Source organism: Crocodylus siamensis, chromosome 5, assembly GCF_052110815.1.
Source record: "Crocodylus siamensis isolate JL-2025a chromosome 5, ASM5211081v1, whole genome shotgun sequence".
NCBI classification, from domain to species: Eukaryota; Metazoa; Chordata; order Crocodylia; family Crocodylidae; genus Crocodylus; species Crocodylus siamensis.
The window spans coordinates 32,644,013-32,658,648 of record NC_143399.1 but is presented as its reverse complement, the minus strand read 5'-3'; the positions used below and the strand labels follow the sequence as shown (position 1 = coordinate 32,658,648).

At 42.8% G+C, this 14,636-nt stretch overlaps 1 protein-coding gene across 3 annotated transcripts in view; it reads left to right on the top strand.

The window, feature by feature from the left end:
- EVI5 (ecotropic viral integration site 5) overlaps positions 1-14,636 on the top strand; it is a 157,318-nt gene that overhangs the window by 50,086 nt on the left and 92,596 nt on the right. For all 3 annotated transcript variants that reach the window (XM_090047684.1, XM_090047683.1, XM_090047685.1), the window contains 7 exons: positions 6,337-6,561; positions 8,029-8,103; positions 8,731-8,856; positions 11,291-11,434; positions 12,540-12,629; positions 12,737-12,834; positions 14,531-14,591. In XM_090047684.1, coding sequence (XP_089903810.1) covers positions 6,337-6,561; positions 8,029-8,103; positions 8,731-8,856; positions 11,291-11,434; positions 12,540-12,629; positions 12,737-12,834; positions 14,531-14,591 — 819 coding nt within the window. The remainder of the gene's footprint in view (positions 1-6,336; positions 6,562-8,028; positions 8,104-8,730; positions 8,857-11,290; positions 11,435-12,539; positions 12,630-12,736; positions 12,835-14,530; positions 14,592-14,636) is intronic.

The window sequence follows — 14,636 nt, the reverse complement described above, 5'->3', positions numbered from 1 at the left end:
TGGCACTGTCGGCGGCAGGGGGTGGGGTGGTGAGTGCCGACTGGGGGTTGGCGACTACCTGCAGATGCTGACAGCAGGGACAGCGGTGGCCAGTGGCGATCGCTGACTGCCCGCAGACACCACCAGTGGCACCCCTTTTTCTGAGGGGGTGCACCACCACACTCAGGGTGCACGTGCACCTGTGTGCACTCCCTACATGTTGCCAGTGGTCCCCTGCCCCCCCACAGTGCTGAGCTCTCCCCCCCCCAGCACAGGGACTACCCTGCCTGCAGGGTCCCAGCATCCTACCCCCCACCCCGCTGGTCTCTAGCCCCCTGCTCATTCCCCTGTTCCTCTTCAGCCTCCGGAGGCTGGAGGTGAGCAGAACAAAGCAGGAGGCTGGAGAGAATAGCAGAATGAGCAAGACGCTCATTTTCCCCCACCCCCATTCTTTTCCTGTGCCCCCTATTTGTTCCCCCAGTTCCCCACTTGCTCTCCCAGCCCCCCTACACTTGCTGGCAGTAGCAGAGAAGGAGCAGGAGGCCGGAGAGAGCAGGCAAATGTTTCCAGCTCATTTCCAAAAGCTTGTCTCCAGCCTCCTGCTTGTCTCCAGCCCCTTGTTCGTTCTTCTGCTTGTCTTCAGCCTCAGGAGGCTGGAGAGAGCAGGGAAATGTCTCCAGGACATCTCCAGCCTCCTGCTCATTCCCCTGGAAACGAGCTGGAGACATTCCCCTGCTCTCTCCAGCTTCCTGCTCCTTCTCTGCTACTGCCGATGAGTTGTGGGGGGTGACCTGGAAGAGCAAGCAGGGAGCTGGGGGAAGGAATGGGGGGGCAAGGAACAGGGAGCTGGGGAAAGGAACAGGATGGGTGGGCCCCAAACCCCTACTTACCTGGCAAAAGCTGGGTCCAGGTCCCTGCAGCTTGCACCGCTATCTGTCCCACGTGGGCAGGCAGCATGCTTCAGGACCGGGGAAAGGGCCAACCACAGAGACGCTCTGGCAGGCTACCAGAGCATCTCTGTGGAGGACCGAGCCCCCAGGGCATAGCCTGGGACCCTGCCCTGATCTGTTTTTTTGCCCCCCCCCCCGAGTTATTGTTTGACCCTAAGGGTCTAATTTTGCTCCCATGCTGCGAAGGGGAACTTTTTTTGTTCCTGCATGTGCCTCTTGCAGCATCTCAAATCAAAGGGTTTGAGATGCTGCAAGAGGCATGTGCGGGCTTGTCTGGACACACTCGGAGATTTCAAATAGAAAGACCACAACAGTTTTAAGTCCTTTTCAACAGAAGAATTGTTGTGTTCTTTTTTCATAGTTAAAACAAAAAACCCAAAGGCCAAAGACCTGGCATTTTCTGAGGTGTACTTTGATCATAAAAGGTTAAGAATTATTGATTTAGAGGACTGGAAATTATGAGGGATACTTGGGAGAACGTGTAGGGAGTTAAGGTGTACAGCTGCTATATGGAAACTGAAAATCCTTTAGGAGTGGATGGGGAAATATAGCTAGCTCAGGGAGTGAAGCCCTGCTCCCTGACCTTATTATGCAGTCCTAGTACTACAAAATTGTTAAGATGTTCCTGCAGAGGAGCTACAGAGTGGCTAGAGTGGTTATCTTAGGGGGATTAAAGAGTTGCAGCACTGCAGAATTACCGAATAGCTCTTTCTGTTGTGAAGGAGATGTGTGAATTATATACCCCTTCTTGTTAGTTTAATTGAAACTGCAATATTCTAAAACAACACTTGCTTAAAAATTTCACTGTCTTTTTCCTTGGAAACTCCTCTGAGTGTGGAGAAGATACTATAATTTTGGATAAGAAGCAGTTTTCAAAAACTTTAATCCGGTGCTATTTTAAATGTTTTAAGTACTTACTCAACTTTTACCTTTTTGTCTATATGATACCATTTGCAAAGATCTAATGCTTATAGTTATATTTTACTAGCAAGGAGTTTTAAAAAGTAGCCTTATGATGATTCTTAGTTTCAACCTTTTGTTACAGAGAGGTTTTTACATATCAGTTTCTAGCTGTTACAAGATCTACCAGTTTTCCTTATTCAGCATTTTAATTTTCTTAAAGAAGATTTATTAATAGATGATTATGTTGGTTCAAGAACATAAAAAGAACTAGCAGTTGGATAAGATACAAAAAATATACATACTAAAGGGAATGTCTTCTGTTGAATAGGAAATGGTCTAGACCAGGGGTATGTGGGGATACTTGGGAAGCCTCGGGGGGTGGGGGGGCACTTCCGGGTTTATTGCTGGCACTTTCAGGTTTGCTGCCAGCACTTCTGGTTTTGCCGTTGGGGACTCCCTGCTTCTGGACTGGCTGCCGAGGGTACACCAACCAAAAAAGGTTGAAAACCCCAGGTCTAGACTAGGGGTGGTCAGCTTGTAGTCACAGTTAACATGGGCAGCTGCTGTACTGCATGCAGCAGGTCAGGGAGGGAGCAGGGAGCACCAGAGCAGACGGGGCAAGGAGCAGAAAACAAAGTAGCAGATTGAGCAGAGAGCACAGGGAAGGAAGCAGAAAGTAGAACAGCAGATCAGGTAGGGAGCACATACCTAGGAGCAGAAAGCAGAGCAGCAGATTGGACAGTGGAAGGGGATTGTAGTGGCACTCGGAGAGGGTACCGGACTAACTTATGGCATACCTGCCAAAGAGGTTGGTTTCCACTGTTATAGACCATAATGATTCTATCTTAATTATCTTCCCTGAAATCCTTAACATTCTTGATCCATAATTTTTTTTTTAATCGTTAGATCAAGCAATCAAAATCTATATCACCCAGTCTTTCCTGATAAATCTAGAAAGAGATGAACCAACTAGGGAACAATTTCTGGTTTTATGTAAAACTGATACAGAAAGTTATCAAGACCCCCTAGTATGTGGCTCTTCAAAAACAATTAACTCAGAAAAGACTTGGATTATATTCAGGCTACCTGTAGTTTACAGAGAAATAAGAAAGCTTGGTGGATCTGAGCATAATACTCCTTTTGGTATGCCTGTATTGAAATAGCTTAAAACAAAGCAAAAGAACCCTGAAGCACTGCATGCCAGTTAACCAAATCAAATTCAAGAATTTCCTGTACATATTGAATGTTTTTGCTATAGATAATCTTACCAGAATAACAGAGAAATGGGACATTTGTTATACCATATTAACCCTGTATCCTTACCTGCACAAAATAATAGTTTGGTAAGTATTTCTGTTGGCTAACAATGCTGTTTCATCATTTTGATACTGTTAATTTTATCATTTAGTTGTCTTGGAAATTATTCCAATTGATTCCTCTGGTTTGAATTTGAGATTTAAAAATGTAATGAAGGACATTGTCTCTCAGATACTTTCTTGTGAAATAACTGCATCAGTTATTCTGGCCAATGATAGCAGTACTAGAAATGAATCGTTACTTAAATACCATATATTCTTACATGCAACATGCCCCCAAGTAAGATAAGCACCTTATTTTTGAAAGGCAGAATGAAAGAAAAAAGATCTTTCTTTGGAAATACTGGTAAGTACTAGGGGTATGTGAAGCAGGCCCTATTTGATTTGGATTTGGATTCGACCCAAATCAGGGATAGTGATTTGATTGGTTGATTCAGATCACTATCCCTGATTCAATTTGGCCAAATCTGAAGATTTCATAGACATTAGGGCTGGAAGGGACCTCGGAAGATCATCGAGTCCAGCCCCCGTCCCAAAGGGCAGGAAGTCAGCTGGGGTCATAGGATCCCAGCAAGATAAGCATCCAATTTGCTTTTGAAGGTGTTCAGTGTAGGTGCTTGAACCATCTCTGATGGCAGGCTGTTCCAGACCTTGGGGGCTTGGACAGTAAAGAAATTCTTCCTTATGTCCAGCCTGAAACGGTCTTGCAGGAGTTTGTGACCGTTCGACCTCGTCATCCCATGGGGCGCTCTGGTGAACAAATGTTCCCCCAGATCCTGGTGGTCACCCCGATAAAACTTATCAGTGGCCATCAGATCACCCCTGAGCCTGCACTTTTCCAGGCTAAAGAGCCCCATGGCTCTCAGCCTGTCATTGTAAGGTCTGTTTTCCTGACCTGATCATGTGCATGGCTCTTCTCTGGACTCTCTCAAGCATCTCCGCATCCTTTTTGAATTGTGGAGCCCAAAATTGGATGTAGTACTCCAGCTGTGGCCTCACCAAGGCCGAGTACAAGGGGAGAATGACGTCCCGGGATTTGCTTCAGAAGCATCTATGAATGCAAGCCAGCGTTTTGGTTGCTTTAGTAGCCGCAGCATCGCATTGCAGGCTTATGTTCATCTTGTGGTCAATGATGACCCCCAAGTCTCTTTCTTCCGTAGTGCTAGCCAGCGTAGCACTGCCGAGCCTGTAAGGATGCTGCAGGCTTTTCTTCCCAAGGTGAAGAACCTTGCATTTTTCAGTGTTGAACACCATCAGGTTCTTGTCCACTCATTTGCTGAGCCTGTCCAGGTCAGCCTGGATCACCCGCCTGTCTTCTGGTGTGGATGCTTTGCCCCAAAGTTTGGTGTCGTCGGCCAAATCTGAACTTGGCCAGTCCGCTTCTGACTCCAAAGTCCACATCATTAATGAAGATGTTGAACAATATGGGTCCAAGGACAGAGACTTGGGGGACCCCACTGTTCACAGGACACCATGATGAATGACTTCCATCAATTACTACCCTCTGGGTCCAACCACAGAGCCAATTTTCCAGCCAGTGGATCGTGGTGGACCCAAGGCCACAGTTGGCCAGTTTTGCCAAGAGGTGATCATGGGATACCAGATCAAAAGCTTTTTTGAAGTCAAGATATATGACATCAATCTCTTCTCCCTTGTCCAGGTGATAGGTCACCTGGTCATAGAAGGAAATGAAATTGGTCAGGCAAGACTTACCCGCAAGAAACCCATGGTGGCTATCCCTCAGGATGTTGGCATCAGCCAGTCCATTAAGGATGGCCTCTTTAATAAACTTTTCTAAGAACTTTCCCTGGGATAAAAGTCAGGCTGGTAGGCCTGAAGATTCAATGCTGATTCAGAAAATCAACAATTTGGACATAGGCATACCTTTAAAAGGTTTTTCTACATACCTTGAGGTACCAGCACGGCTCATGATCGCTGCGATGTTGGGACACATGGAGCGTCCCACAAGTGAGGGGGGGGGCCCTCCACATACTTGGTGCCAAACCCGGAAGGTTAGCTGGGGAATGTGCTGGGGAGCCCCCCCAGCTCAGTGGTCAGCTGCAGGGGGACCCCTGGTGCTCCCCCCAGAACCAGGAAGCACCAGTTGCTGGGCTTTGGGGGCAAGGGAGCCCAGCCTGCTCCCCAGGGGACCTGGAAGTGGATCATAAGTGCTTCTGGTCCACTTCTGGGTCTGCTGCTGTGTGCTGGGGAGCTCCCTGCGCTTCTGTGGGACACTTCGTGCGCCCCAGCATCACAGCACTCATGAGCCCCTGCTACCTAGAGGTATGTAGAAAAAACATTTAAAGCTGTGTCTATGTCCAAATCTGCAAATCTTTCCCGATCTCTCCGAATCAATTCAGGGGGTTCAGATTCAATTCGGAGAGATTAAAGGGTCCTCTGATTCAATCTGGATTTGGATATTTGGCCACCGAATCAGGCCGAATCTCTGCCTAATCGAATCGGGGACTGAAGCTTCGCGCAGCCCTAGTAAGTAGCAGTAAATGAGAAGCAGGAGCCTCTGCTGGGGAGAAAGGGAACGTGTCTGCAGCTAGGGAGCCCTGTGCTCATTATGTTTCTTTCTTTGCAACATGGGCAGCATTACTTTTGCTACCCCTCTCCTCCTCCTCCCCTCCCCCCAGAGGCTGAACTGCTATTACCTATTTCCTTGCTTATCATTTTGGCTCCTGAGTTTTAGAAAAAAGACACACCGTATGCAAGAAAATACAATATAACCCAAAATGTATTAAGTAACTTGTCTTGATACTGGGTTATTTTTAGTAGCTTTTCTAGCTCTTAAGTACTAAAATAACTTTGCCTTGTGGCACTTTATACTCTTGTAGTCTTCTTAACTTTCTTACTTTTGCTAGCTTAAGTCAATTTAGTAAGCACAAGACTGAAGTTAGTACATCTGGGATGATCTAGTTGGGGATGGCCCTGTTGTAAGCTGGGGGTTGGAATAGATGAGCTCCTGAGGTCCCTTCCAACCCTAATTTTCTCTGATTCTATGCTTCTACATCTTTTTTTAAATATACACCTCAAGCAGTGAATTGTTGACTGAAACATTTAAAGTTAGGAGAAACCTCCCTTACTGAAATCTATTTTAACTCTTATTTCGTTTTGAAGAGATGTATGTATTTATACCTGTAGGAAGCTTTAATGAGTTTACTTTTTTTTTTCTTGTGCTTTAGGAGCTTGTTCGAAAAGGGATACCCCATCATTTCAGAGCAATAGTATGGCAGCTTTTATGCAGTGCTCAAAGCATGCCAATAAAGGATCAATATTCAGAGCTCTTGAAAATGACCTCTCCTTGTGAAAAACTAATAAGAAGGGACATTGCTAGGACATATCCTGAACATGATTTTTTTAAAGAAAAAGACAGCCTTGGTCAGGAAGTTTTATTTAATGTAATGAAGGTAAGTCTGTAGTTCGCAACTCTTCTTGGAAATAAGATATTGTAACATAGAGGCTTGAAACATAACTTAAGTCTTTGTATTTTTAAACTTGCACCTAGTCTTTGGCAATATAATCTTTTAAAGCTGTAACTTAGTACAGTATTAAAATGTTTTTTGCCAGTTAGCGCAACTTTTATGATGGCTTGAAATATTTGTATTCCTTTTAACCAGAGGAATACTTCACTTTATCAGTGGTCCAAAAAAACTTAGTTACCTCATTAGATTAAAACAAAACCAAATGCTAAATGCTGAAAGTATTATGGAATAGATCATAAATGCTGTGACAGTTGACTGAAATGTGCACTAGAAATCAAAACTGACATTAAATCTTCAAACCATTCTGTTGATCTTATGTGTTGAAGGTCAGAGTGAAGAAAACATCTACAGGCTGACTTAAGATTACTATACAAGATGAGTTCAGGATAAAATGTTTCCTAAAATTAGAATTTCCCTGCATTTTGTGGTTAATGTCATTATTTTGGGACTTAAATTAGGAAAGTAGATTCCAGACTGCAGCTTCTGGAAGTCCTTTGTCAGCAGAAACACCGAGCAGCTGTCAAATCTGATTAACAGATTTAAATTTGACAACTCTTAAGTAAAATCTAAAGAGCCAAGAAAAAGCACATGTATACAGACTGTCCATGTCTTTATTTCATAGCATTAACCTCTTCAGGAAGTCCCTACTAATATCTGTATTACAAGTTTCTCTGTGGACCAGGTTGTTGGGTACAAAGGAGAAAATAAATAATGGTGTTATCCAGTCTGTATTCCAAATTTTGTCTTTGTACTCTCTTCCTAGATTTGATAAACTCTCTTGTTGAGGAATGCATTTTCTTTAAAAGGGGGTTAGAGAGAAACTCGTGAAATGCTTCTACTGTCCTGGTTTGCAGAGCAAGGAACTGCGTTCAGTCCCCTGAAGGTCATTGTCTGGCCAGCCTTTACTTCTGTGAGAGATTAAAAATATTCAGAGATGGATTGGATCTACTGAAAGTCAGATTATTTTGTTGAAATGTCTAGCAGTTGGAAGTCAGCTATGTTGGAGAGCAAATAGCTCAGGCCCATCTGGTTGTTCTTGTATAGCACTTTCAACAAGGAAACAGCCTGGCAGTCTCGAAACTAGTTCTTAAACTGCCTGATATTCTTATAGTGAAGTTGAACTTGCTTCTTGCAGCTTTTTATGGGACAGGATCTCTGACATTTTGACTAACCCAGTTAAGTGGTACAAATAAAAACTAATTGAAGGCACAGCTTTGAGTGGTGGCTTCAGTAGCTTAGAAATATGGTAGGTCTGGGGCTGTGCGTTAGGACTTGCTCTTACATTAAAGTTTAAAAACTTGCTTACGTTTACAAAACAGCTACTGGGGATAAAAGTACAAGTGGGTTATTAATTGTTGCTGTTCAAAATCTTTAAAGCTCTTTATCTTCTAGGCTTATTCATTAGTGGATCGTGAGGTTGGATACTGTCAAGGAAGTGCTTTTATAGTTGGGCTGCTGCTTATGCAGGTAAACAGAGTATTATATTAAACATTTGACATTAAAGGTTCTACATATGCCAGTATAGTGTTCTTAGGTGATTAATTTTCTTTTTGCATCACTTACTACAGTGGACTGTCTAAATACTTCACTGGGCAAAGGTGTTTTAAAGATGCTGTACAAAATTGAAATGATCTACTTCTAGTTTTAATTTACTTGCATGTTACTTTGCTTTTGTCTTTACTAAGGAACATCTCATTAGAAGGAGTGACCTTTCTTGCTGGAGAGGACAAATTTACTTCTCAGTCTTTCTTAGAACTTGGGGGAGACCTTATCCTCAAAAATTACTTCAGCATAGTATTACCTCAGCTATGCATTAATTATCTGTTTCAGCCTTATTGGGCTTAACTGCCCTCTGACTATGAAGCTTTGCTTGAATTAACTTGCCAAACTTAAACTCTCACTCATATTTCACTCTAAGGACTGCTTTAGCACTTTAGATTAGGTTTGTGTTGGCAAAAGGCCAGAGACCAACACTTATAGCAAAATGAACCTGAAATGATCCAGTGTCTTCTAGGGTGTACCACAGGAAGTGATTAAGGACCTTGACATTTTTTTAAAAATTATTTCTATTGTGCCTTTTTGTTTCTAATGTAGATGCCAGAAGAGGAAGCCTTCTGTGTGTTTGTTAAATTAATGCAAGATTATAGACTTCGAGAACTCTTCAAACCAAGTATGGCTGAGTTGGGCCTTTGCATGTACCAATTTGAATGCATGATACAGGTACATGCAAAATCGGTTAAGTGTATAGTATCTTATGTACTTGGCTATTTGTAGGCAGATTTCAGTTTCATATACATACAAAATATTTTTTGCAGATATTTGACAAAGCCTTTGTATATAAGCAGTGGTTAAACAGATGAAAACTGAAGGGAGAGAGAGTCTTGTGTTAATCAAGGAGGAAGATGATCACTGCTCTACTTTTAGGAGGGATCTGGGTGGCAGTAACAGTCTGCCTTTTTAAAAATAATTTATTAAAAGTTTAAGAACACAGAAATAACTAGGCCAGACTAGTTTACTTCCTCATGTCATTTCTCTCACAATGGTTAGTACCAATGATTTCAGAGGAAGGTGTAAAATATTCCATAACAGATGCCAAAAATTTGCTTTCCAACTTCAGGGAGACAGTGATTGACATTTTTATTGTAATGTGAGGATTTGTATCCCTTACTGTCATCATCTCCAGTGTAAATGTAGATTGGGGTGGGCAATTATTTTGTATGGAGGGCCGCTTGATGAGTTTTGGTGAGCTGTTGAGGGCCGAAAGGGTAGCCTTGCCCCTTGACAGGTGCCCCGCCTCCTGGTCGCCATCTTGGGACCAGAAGTCCCACTGGTCTTTGCTAGCCAGAAGTCCCTCCGCTTGCCCCCAAAAGTAGTTCTTTTGGGAAGGGGGTTTGCCATCTTGGAACTGGAAAAAAAGCCAAATTATATACTAAAAATCAAAGTATTGACAATAACATATTTTAATTTTATTTAAAATATATCTTTGTCCCAATTTGTGTGTGATTCTGTGGTGTATATAGAGGTGATTGCATAATAGCTCAAAATGAAGTCTTACTCTTGCATATTGTGGGTGTGGGTGGGAGGATATGGGGTTTGTGGGGACTGTGTGTATTTAGGGGGTGTGTATGTATGTAGGGGGTGTGGGTGGGTGGGTATGTAGGGAGGGCGGGTGGATGTGGGGGTGTATGTAGGGGGTGGGTGTGGGGTGGGTGGGTGTGTGCATGTGGGTGGGTTGGTATGTGGGGTTGAGGGGTGTTTGTGGGGATGTTTGTAGGGGCTTTGGGGTGTGGAGGGGGAGGGTGGCTCTGGGGTGAGGTTGTGCAGGGTGGGGTGTGTGTAGCAGTGAATGGGGCTCTCCTCAAGGTGTGGGCTGTATGTGGGGAGGAGTGTGGGGTTAATACGGGGAAGGGTGTGGGTGGGTGCGGTGTTGGGGGTGTGATTGTGTGGGGGGAAGGTGTGGTTGTGAAGTTTGCAGGGGAGGGTATAGTGGGGTGCACATGGGAGCCCCCCTCCCCTGAGCTGGTCAGCACCCACCCCACAACAGCACGGAGCCTACATGCCCTGCATTATGTCCCTGCCACCACCAGCAGTGCTCAGCCCCAGCCCCAGCCCCATGCCTGCTCCGGACTTGTCCCTGCCAGAGCAGATCAGCCAGAATCCATGCAGCCCCGATCTGACCTGCCCTGTGCCTGCTCTACACTGTCCACCCGTGGCGCATCCTGCTGCCCCCTAAGCACAAGGTAAGACTGGGGCAGCTCCACACCTGGACTGCCTTCTAGGCAGCCCAGGTGGCAGCAGCTCCTTCTGGCTGCCACTACCACTGTCACTGGCTCCAGCCCCACAGTGCTGCACAGCTGTGACTGCATGTCCTGTGTCTGCTTCAGGCTCACCTTTCCAGGCTCAGCAGTGGCGGTGCAGGACAGAAGCTGTGTCTCAGTGTGAGAGAAAAGCATCTCCTCCCCTTCACTACCTCACAGCATTTCCTGCTATAGCCATCTGGAGCCCATGCTGTGCTGCCCTGCATCTTGTCTGTCATCACCACCACCTCCGGGCTACCTAACGGTGGCAGCGCAAAGAAGGTGGAGGGCAGCACAGCGTAGACTCCAGGAGGTTGCAGCAGGAATGGCCAGCAGTCAGAGTGGGAGGAGGAGGGACCACTTTTCCTCCGCGATGAGCAACAGTTTCTGTCCTGCATTGCTGCTGCTGAGCCTGGGCAGGCGTGGAGCACATGGGCTCAGGGCTGTGCAGTGCAGGTCCCCACCAGTACCGTGGGGCTGTGGCCAGTGGTGACAGCAGCTGGAAGGAGCCGTCGCCACCTGAGCTGTTTTAGAAAGGCAGTCCAGCTGTGGACCTGCTCCAGCCCCACTGCATGCCCAGGGGGTGGCAGGACATACTACGGGCAGGCAGTGCCTGGGGTGGGTGGGACCAATGGACTTGCCGCAGGCTGGACAAAGACCCGCCACAGGCCAGATACACCCCATGGGTCATATTTTGCCCACCCCTGATGTAGATGTTACCCATAAAGACATTTTTATTTCTTGTTATCCTCTTGGTCTTGTTTTCTTTATTGAATATCAGTGGGGGGGGGGTTTCCATCATGAACAGAAGACTTTTTGTTGGTCTGTCCATTTATTTATTATATTCTCCTTTCTAGGAGCAGCTACCAGAGCTTTACGTGCACTTTCAGTCCCAGAGTTTCCATACTTCAATGTATGCTTCATCATGGTTTTTAACAATCTTTCTCACAACTTTTCCACTTCCAGTTGCAACAAGAATATTTGATATTTTTATGTCTGAGGTAAGTAAATGTCTACAGTTAATTTGCTACTACAACTGTTGCTGCCAAGTGCTGTCATTTGGGTGGTGGTATACATTCTGTTTCTCTAGATGAGTTTCAAACATGCTTGTATATAATTTAATAAATGTAACATTGAATTGTTAAGAAAACAATATATATTTAATGAAGAAAAGCAGATGTATCTTTGGTGACTGTACCACAAAGTGGCATATGGATGTTTGATAAAAAGCAATGAAGCACTTCATTCTGATGCATGTTCTAGATGAAATGGGCAATACCTACCATTTCACAACTGAAACACCAGACTTCTAGTAAAACATGGTCATTCAATAGGTGGAAATGCTCCTTTCAAATAAAAGTTAAAGCACACTTAATTGAATAAAATGCAGGCAGAGGCTACAGTTATGAAGTGAACCTGTATGTCCTGAGAAATGAATTCAAGGAAGGATTCTTTGAGGCTGTCAGTCTGGTGCCTATCACAAATTCAGAATTAAAACTTTGAGCTCTGTAGGTTTTGGCTTGTTGCAGATTCTTCCCGTTAGATGCCATTCCTTCCAAATTATGTATGTATTTTTTATTAAAAAAATAATTAGGTGCCAAGGCATATGGCCTATCAGGTTATGGCTAAGAATATTTTCAAAAACAGTAAATAGGAGTCAGATATTTCCTTATAGCTACCAAAGGCTGTCTTAACCATTACCTGCTTAGCTACTGAAATTTCAAAAATGTTAAAATACAATTAAAATACATTTCAGGAAGCACAAATATCCTGTTTTATGTAAGAGAGATTTTTGCATAAGACTTTGATAAAGTCTGCCCAGATAAACCCTCTTAAATGAAAGAGGTCAACCTTTGCACAATTAAAATGACCTCTTCTGAACTAGCAGTGACAGCTCCTTGGTAGTTAAGCCTCATTATATAAACAGGATGAAATGAAGGAAACACCAATTGTTAATGCAAAGATGTTCGCTAGTTTTGTTAGTACTGTCCAGGATGTGCAGGGCTAACTCACTGTTGCAGTATGTAAGCTAGTTATTGCATTGTATTATTGACAATCCCTTAAATAATGGAAGGAATTTATTTTTTAAACCACTTCTATTTTCAGGGTTTAGAGATAGTATTTCGAGTAGGTTTAGCAGTTCTTCAGATGAACCAAGCAGAATTATTGCAACTTGACATGGAAGGGATGTTACAGGTAAACTAAATTTACAATAATACTGTTAAACATTCATTCATTTGCAAACGATATATGTATTTGTCAGTGCTAGTTACTTGTAATCTTGTGCTTTGATTTGCTTTTAGCACTTTCAAAAGGTCATTCCACATCAGTTTGACAGTGGTCCAGACAAATTAATCCAAGCATCTTACCAAGTCAAATACAATGCAAAGAAGATGAAAAAGTAGGTATTGTATTTTGAAAAAAATAACTGTATTTACTGTGAAAAGTGACTGTTTTATGAATTCTTAAAGATACTTGCCCATTATTTCAGTTTGAGCTTTTCTGTTTTAAACTTTCTTGTATGTATTAGTATCTAATTCACTTCAAGTGAATATAATGTATTGTTTTACAGGTACAGCGATTCTTTTGAGGTAGTAGTTACTATGTTTGCTGATCATTGTAACTAAAAGTATTATATCCCATGAATAAAAATAATTCAAAACACTGCAGAAAAAAACCAAGATAATCACAATTATATTAATGATCAAAAGCACTTTTGTAAACTTGAGAACATGAACAGGAATGTGAAAGAACCTGGTTAGGAGAAAGATTAAACTAATTAGAAGATGGGTTAAATCCTTTGATTAAATGACTGGGGTTTGGAGAACTGGTGAAAATATTGACACAGTAATAAAGATTGTATGTTGATCAAGATAAATATGGTTTATAATCCAAACAGACAAAACTTTGTAATACTAGCTGATGGTTGTAAAGATAATTTTGGCTTGCTGTTTAAAAGCCCAGGACATCTGTCACAGCTACAGGGTTAGCTGTACCACTTTCTCCCTTTTGGGTTTCATTTGTGTGCACCCCCTCAAGTGTCTGGTCTCCTGCCTTTGTATTTCAGAGAGGAATTCAACCTTTCTTCCACTCGGTCTACAGCAGTCTGAGCCCATGCTGTTTTTATCCAGCACATATTACTGTGTCTAGACACTTGCAGTTCTTCTTTGGAAGTCCATGGTGGTTGTCTTAAGTTCTGAGCATTGTTTATTTTAACAGTAGGAGCAAAGTTTTTAGAGAGGACTTTGAAATGGTCTATACATTTGTCTTGCTTGCAATTCTTCTGTTTCCTGCTGGTAATTTAGGAAGGTTCAGTTTCCTCAGACACCCTAGCAAGGTGTCAAGGGCCTCAGTCTTTCCCCTTCCCAGTGGCTTCCACTTCTGTCTTTACAGAAGGTTCCTTTTTATTTTTTAATCCTATTACGTTGTTTTTGCTATTTTGTCCTTGAGCTCTTTTGCTGTTCTGATTCCATCCTATTCTGTATTGTTGGTTGAAGAGGAAGTAAAATCGAAAACTGCTACTTTTGGAAACCTGATAACTTGTAAGTGTTTGAAAACTGGCTTATCACTAGCTTTTCTTTTTCCTACCTGTCTTTCCCCAGATAGCCCTCTTTCTGAATTAGTGTAACATTTATACAGTAAATATCCCACTAACTTGGTCAGCCTAGCTTATTCATAAGATATTATGGAGCAGGTACAAATCAGGATGGATATAAAGGTGTAATAATAATGTCAGATCTCTTGACAATGCTAGACAACAGGAGCATTCAGAGTCCTGGGAAATCGATTACTTAAGTTAATAATAGTGCTTGAGGGGAGCTGATCTAAAAACAGTTTAAATCAGTGAGAAATGTTTAGTAATTTAAATTGGTTTTGGTGATCTGTTTAAATACTTAAATGTTCCAATTTACTTGAGAATTACTTTAAAAAAATTCAGGTACTTAAATTTAATGGAATAACCTACTAGTAACAGTCAAACTCAAGAAAGAATCAAAGAATGCTTATTCATTTTTCTGCTGTTGGTTATGGGTATTCTCAACACAAGATGAGTCTTTTCCAGTGTTTCTGCTACCTTCTAATGACAATTTATCTTTCAGGTTAGAAAAGGAATACACTACAATAAAAACTAAGGAAATGGAAGAGCAAGTTGAAATTAAAGTAAGTGTGAAGCATCAACATAAGCGTCTCTCTGAAGAGGAGATG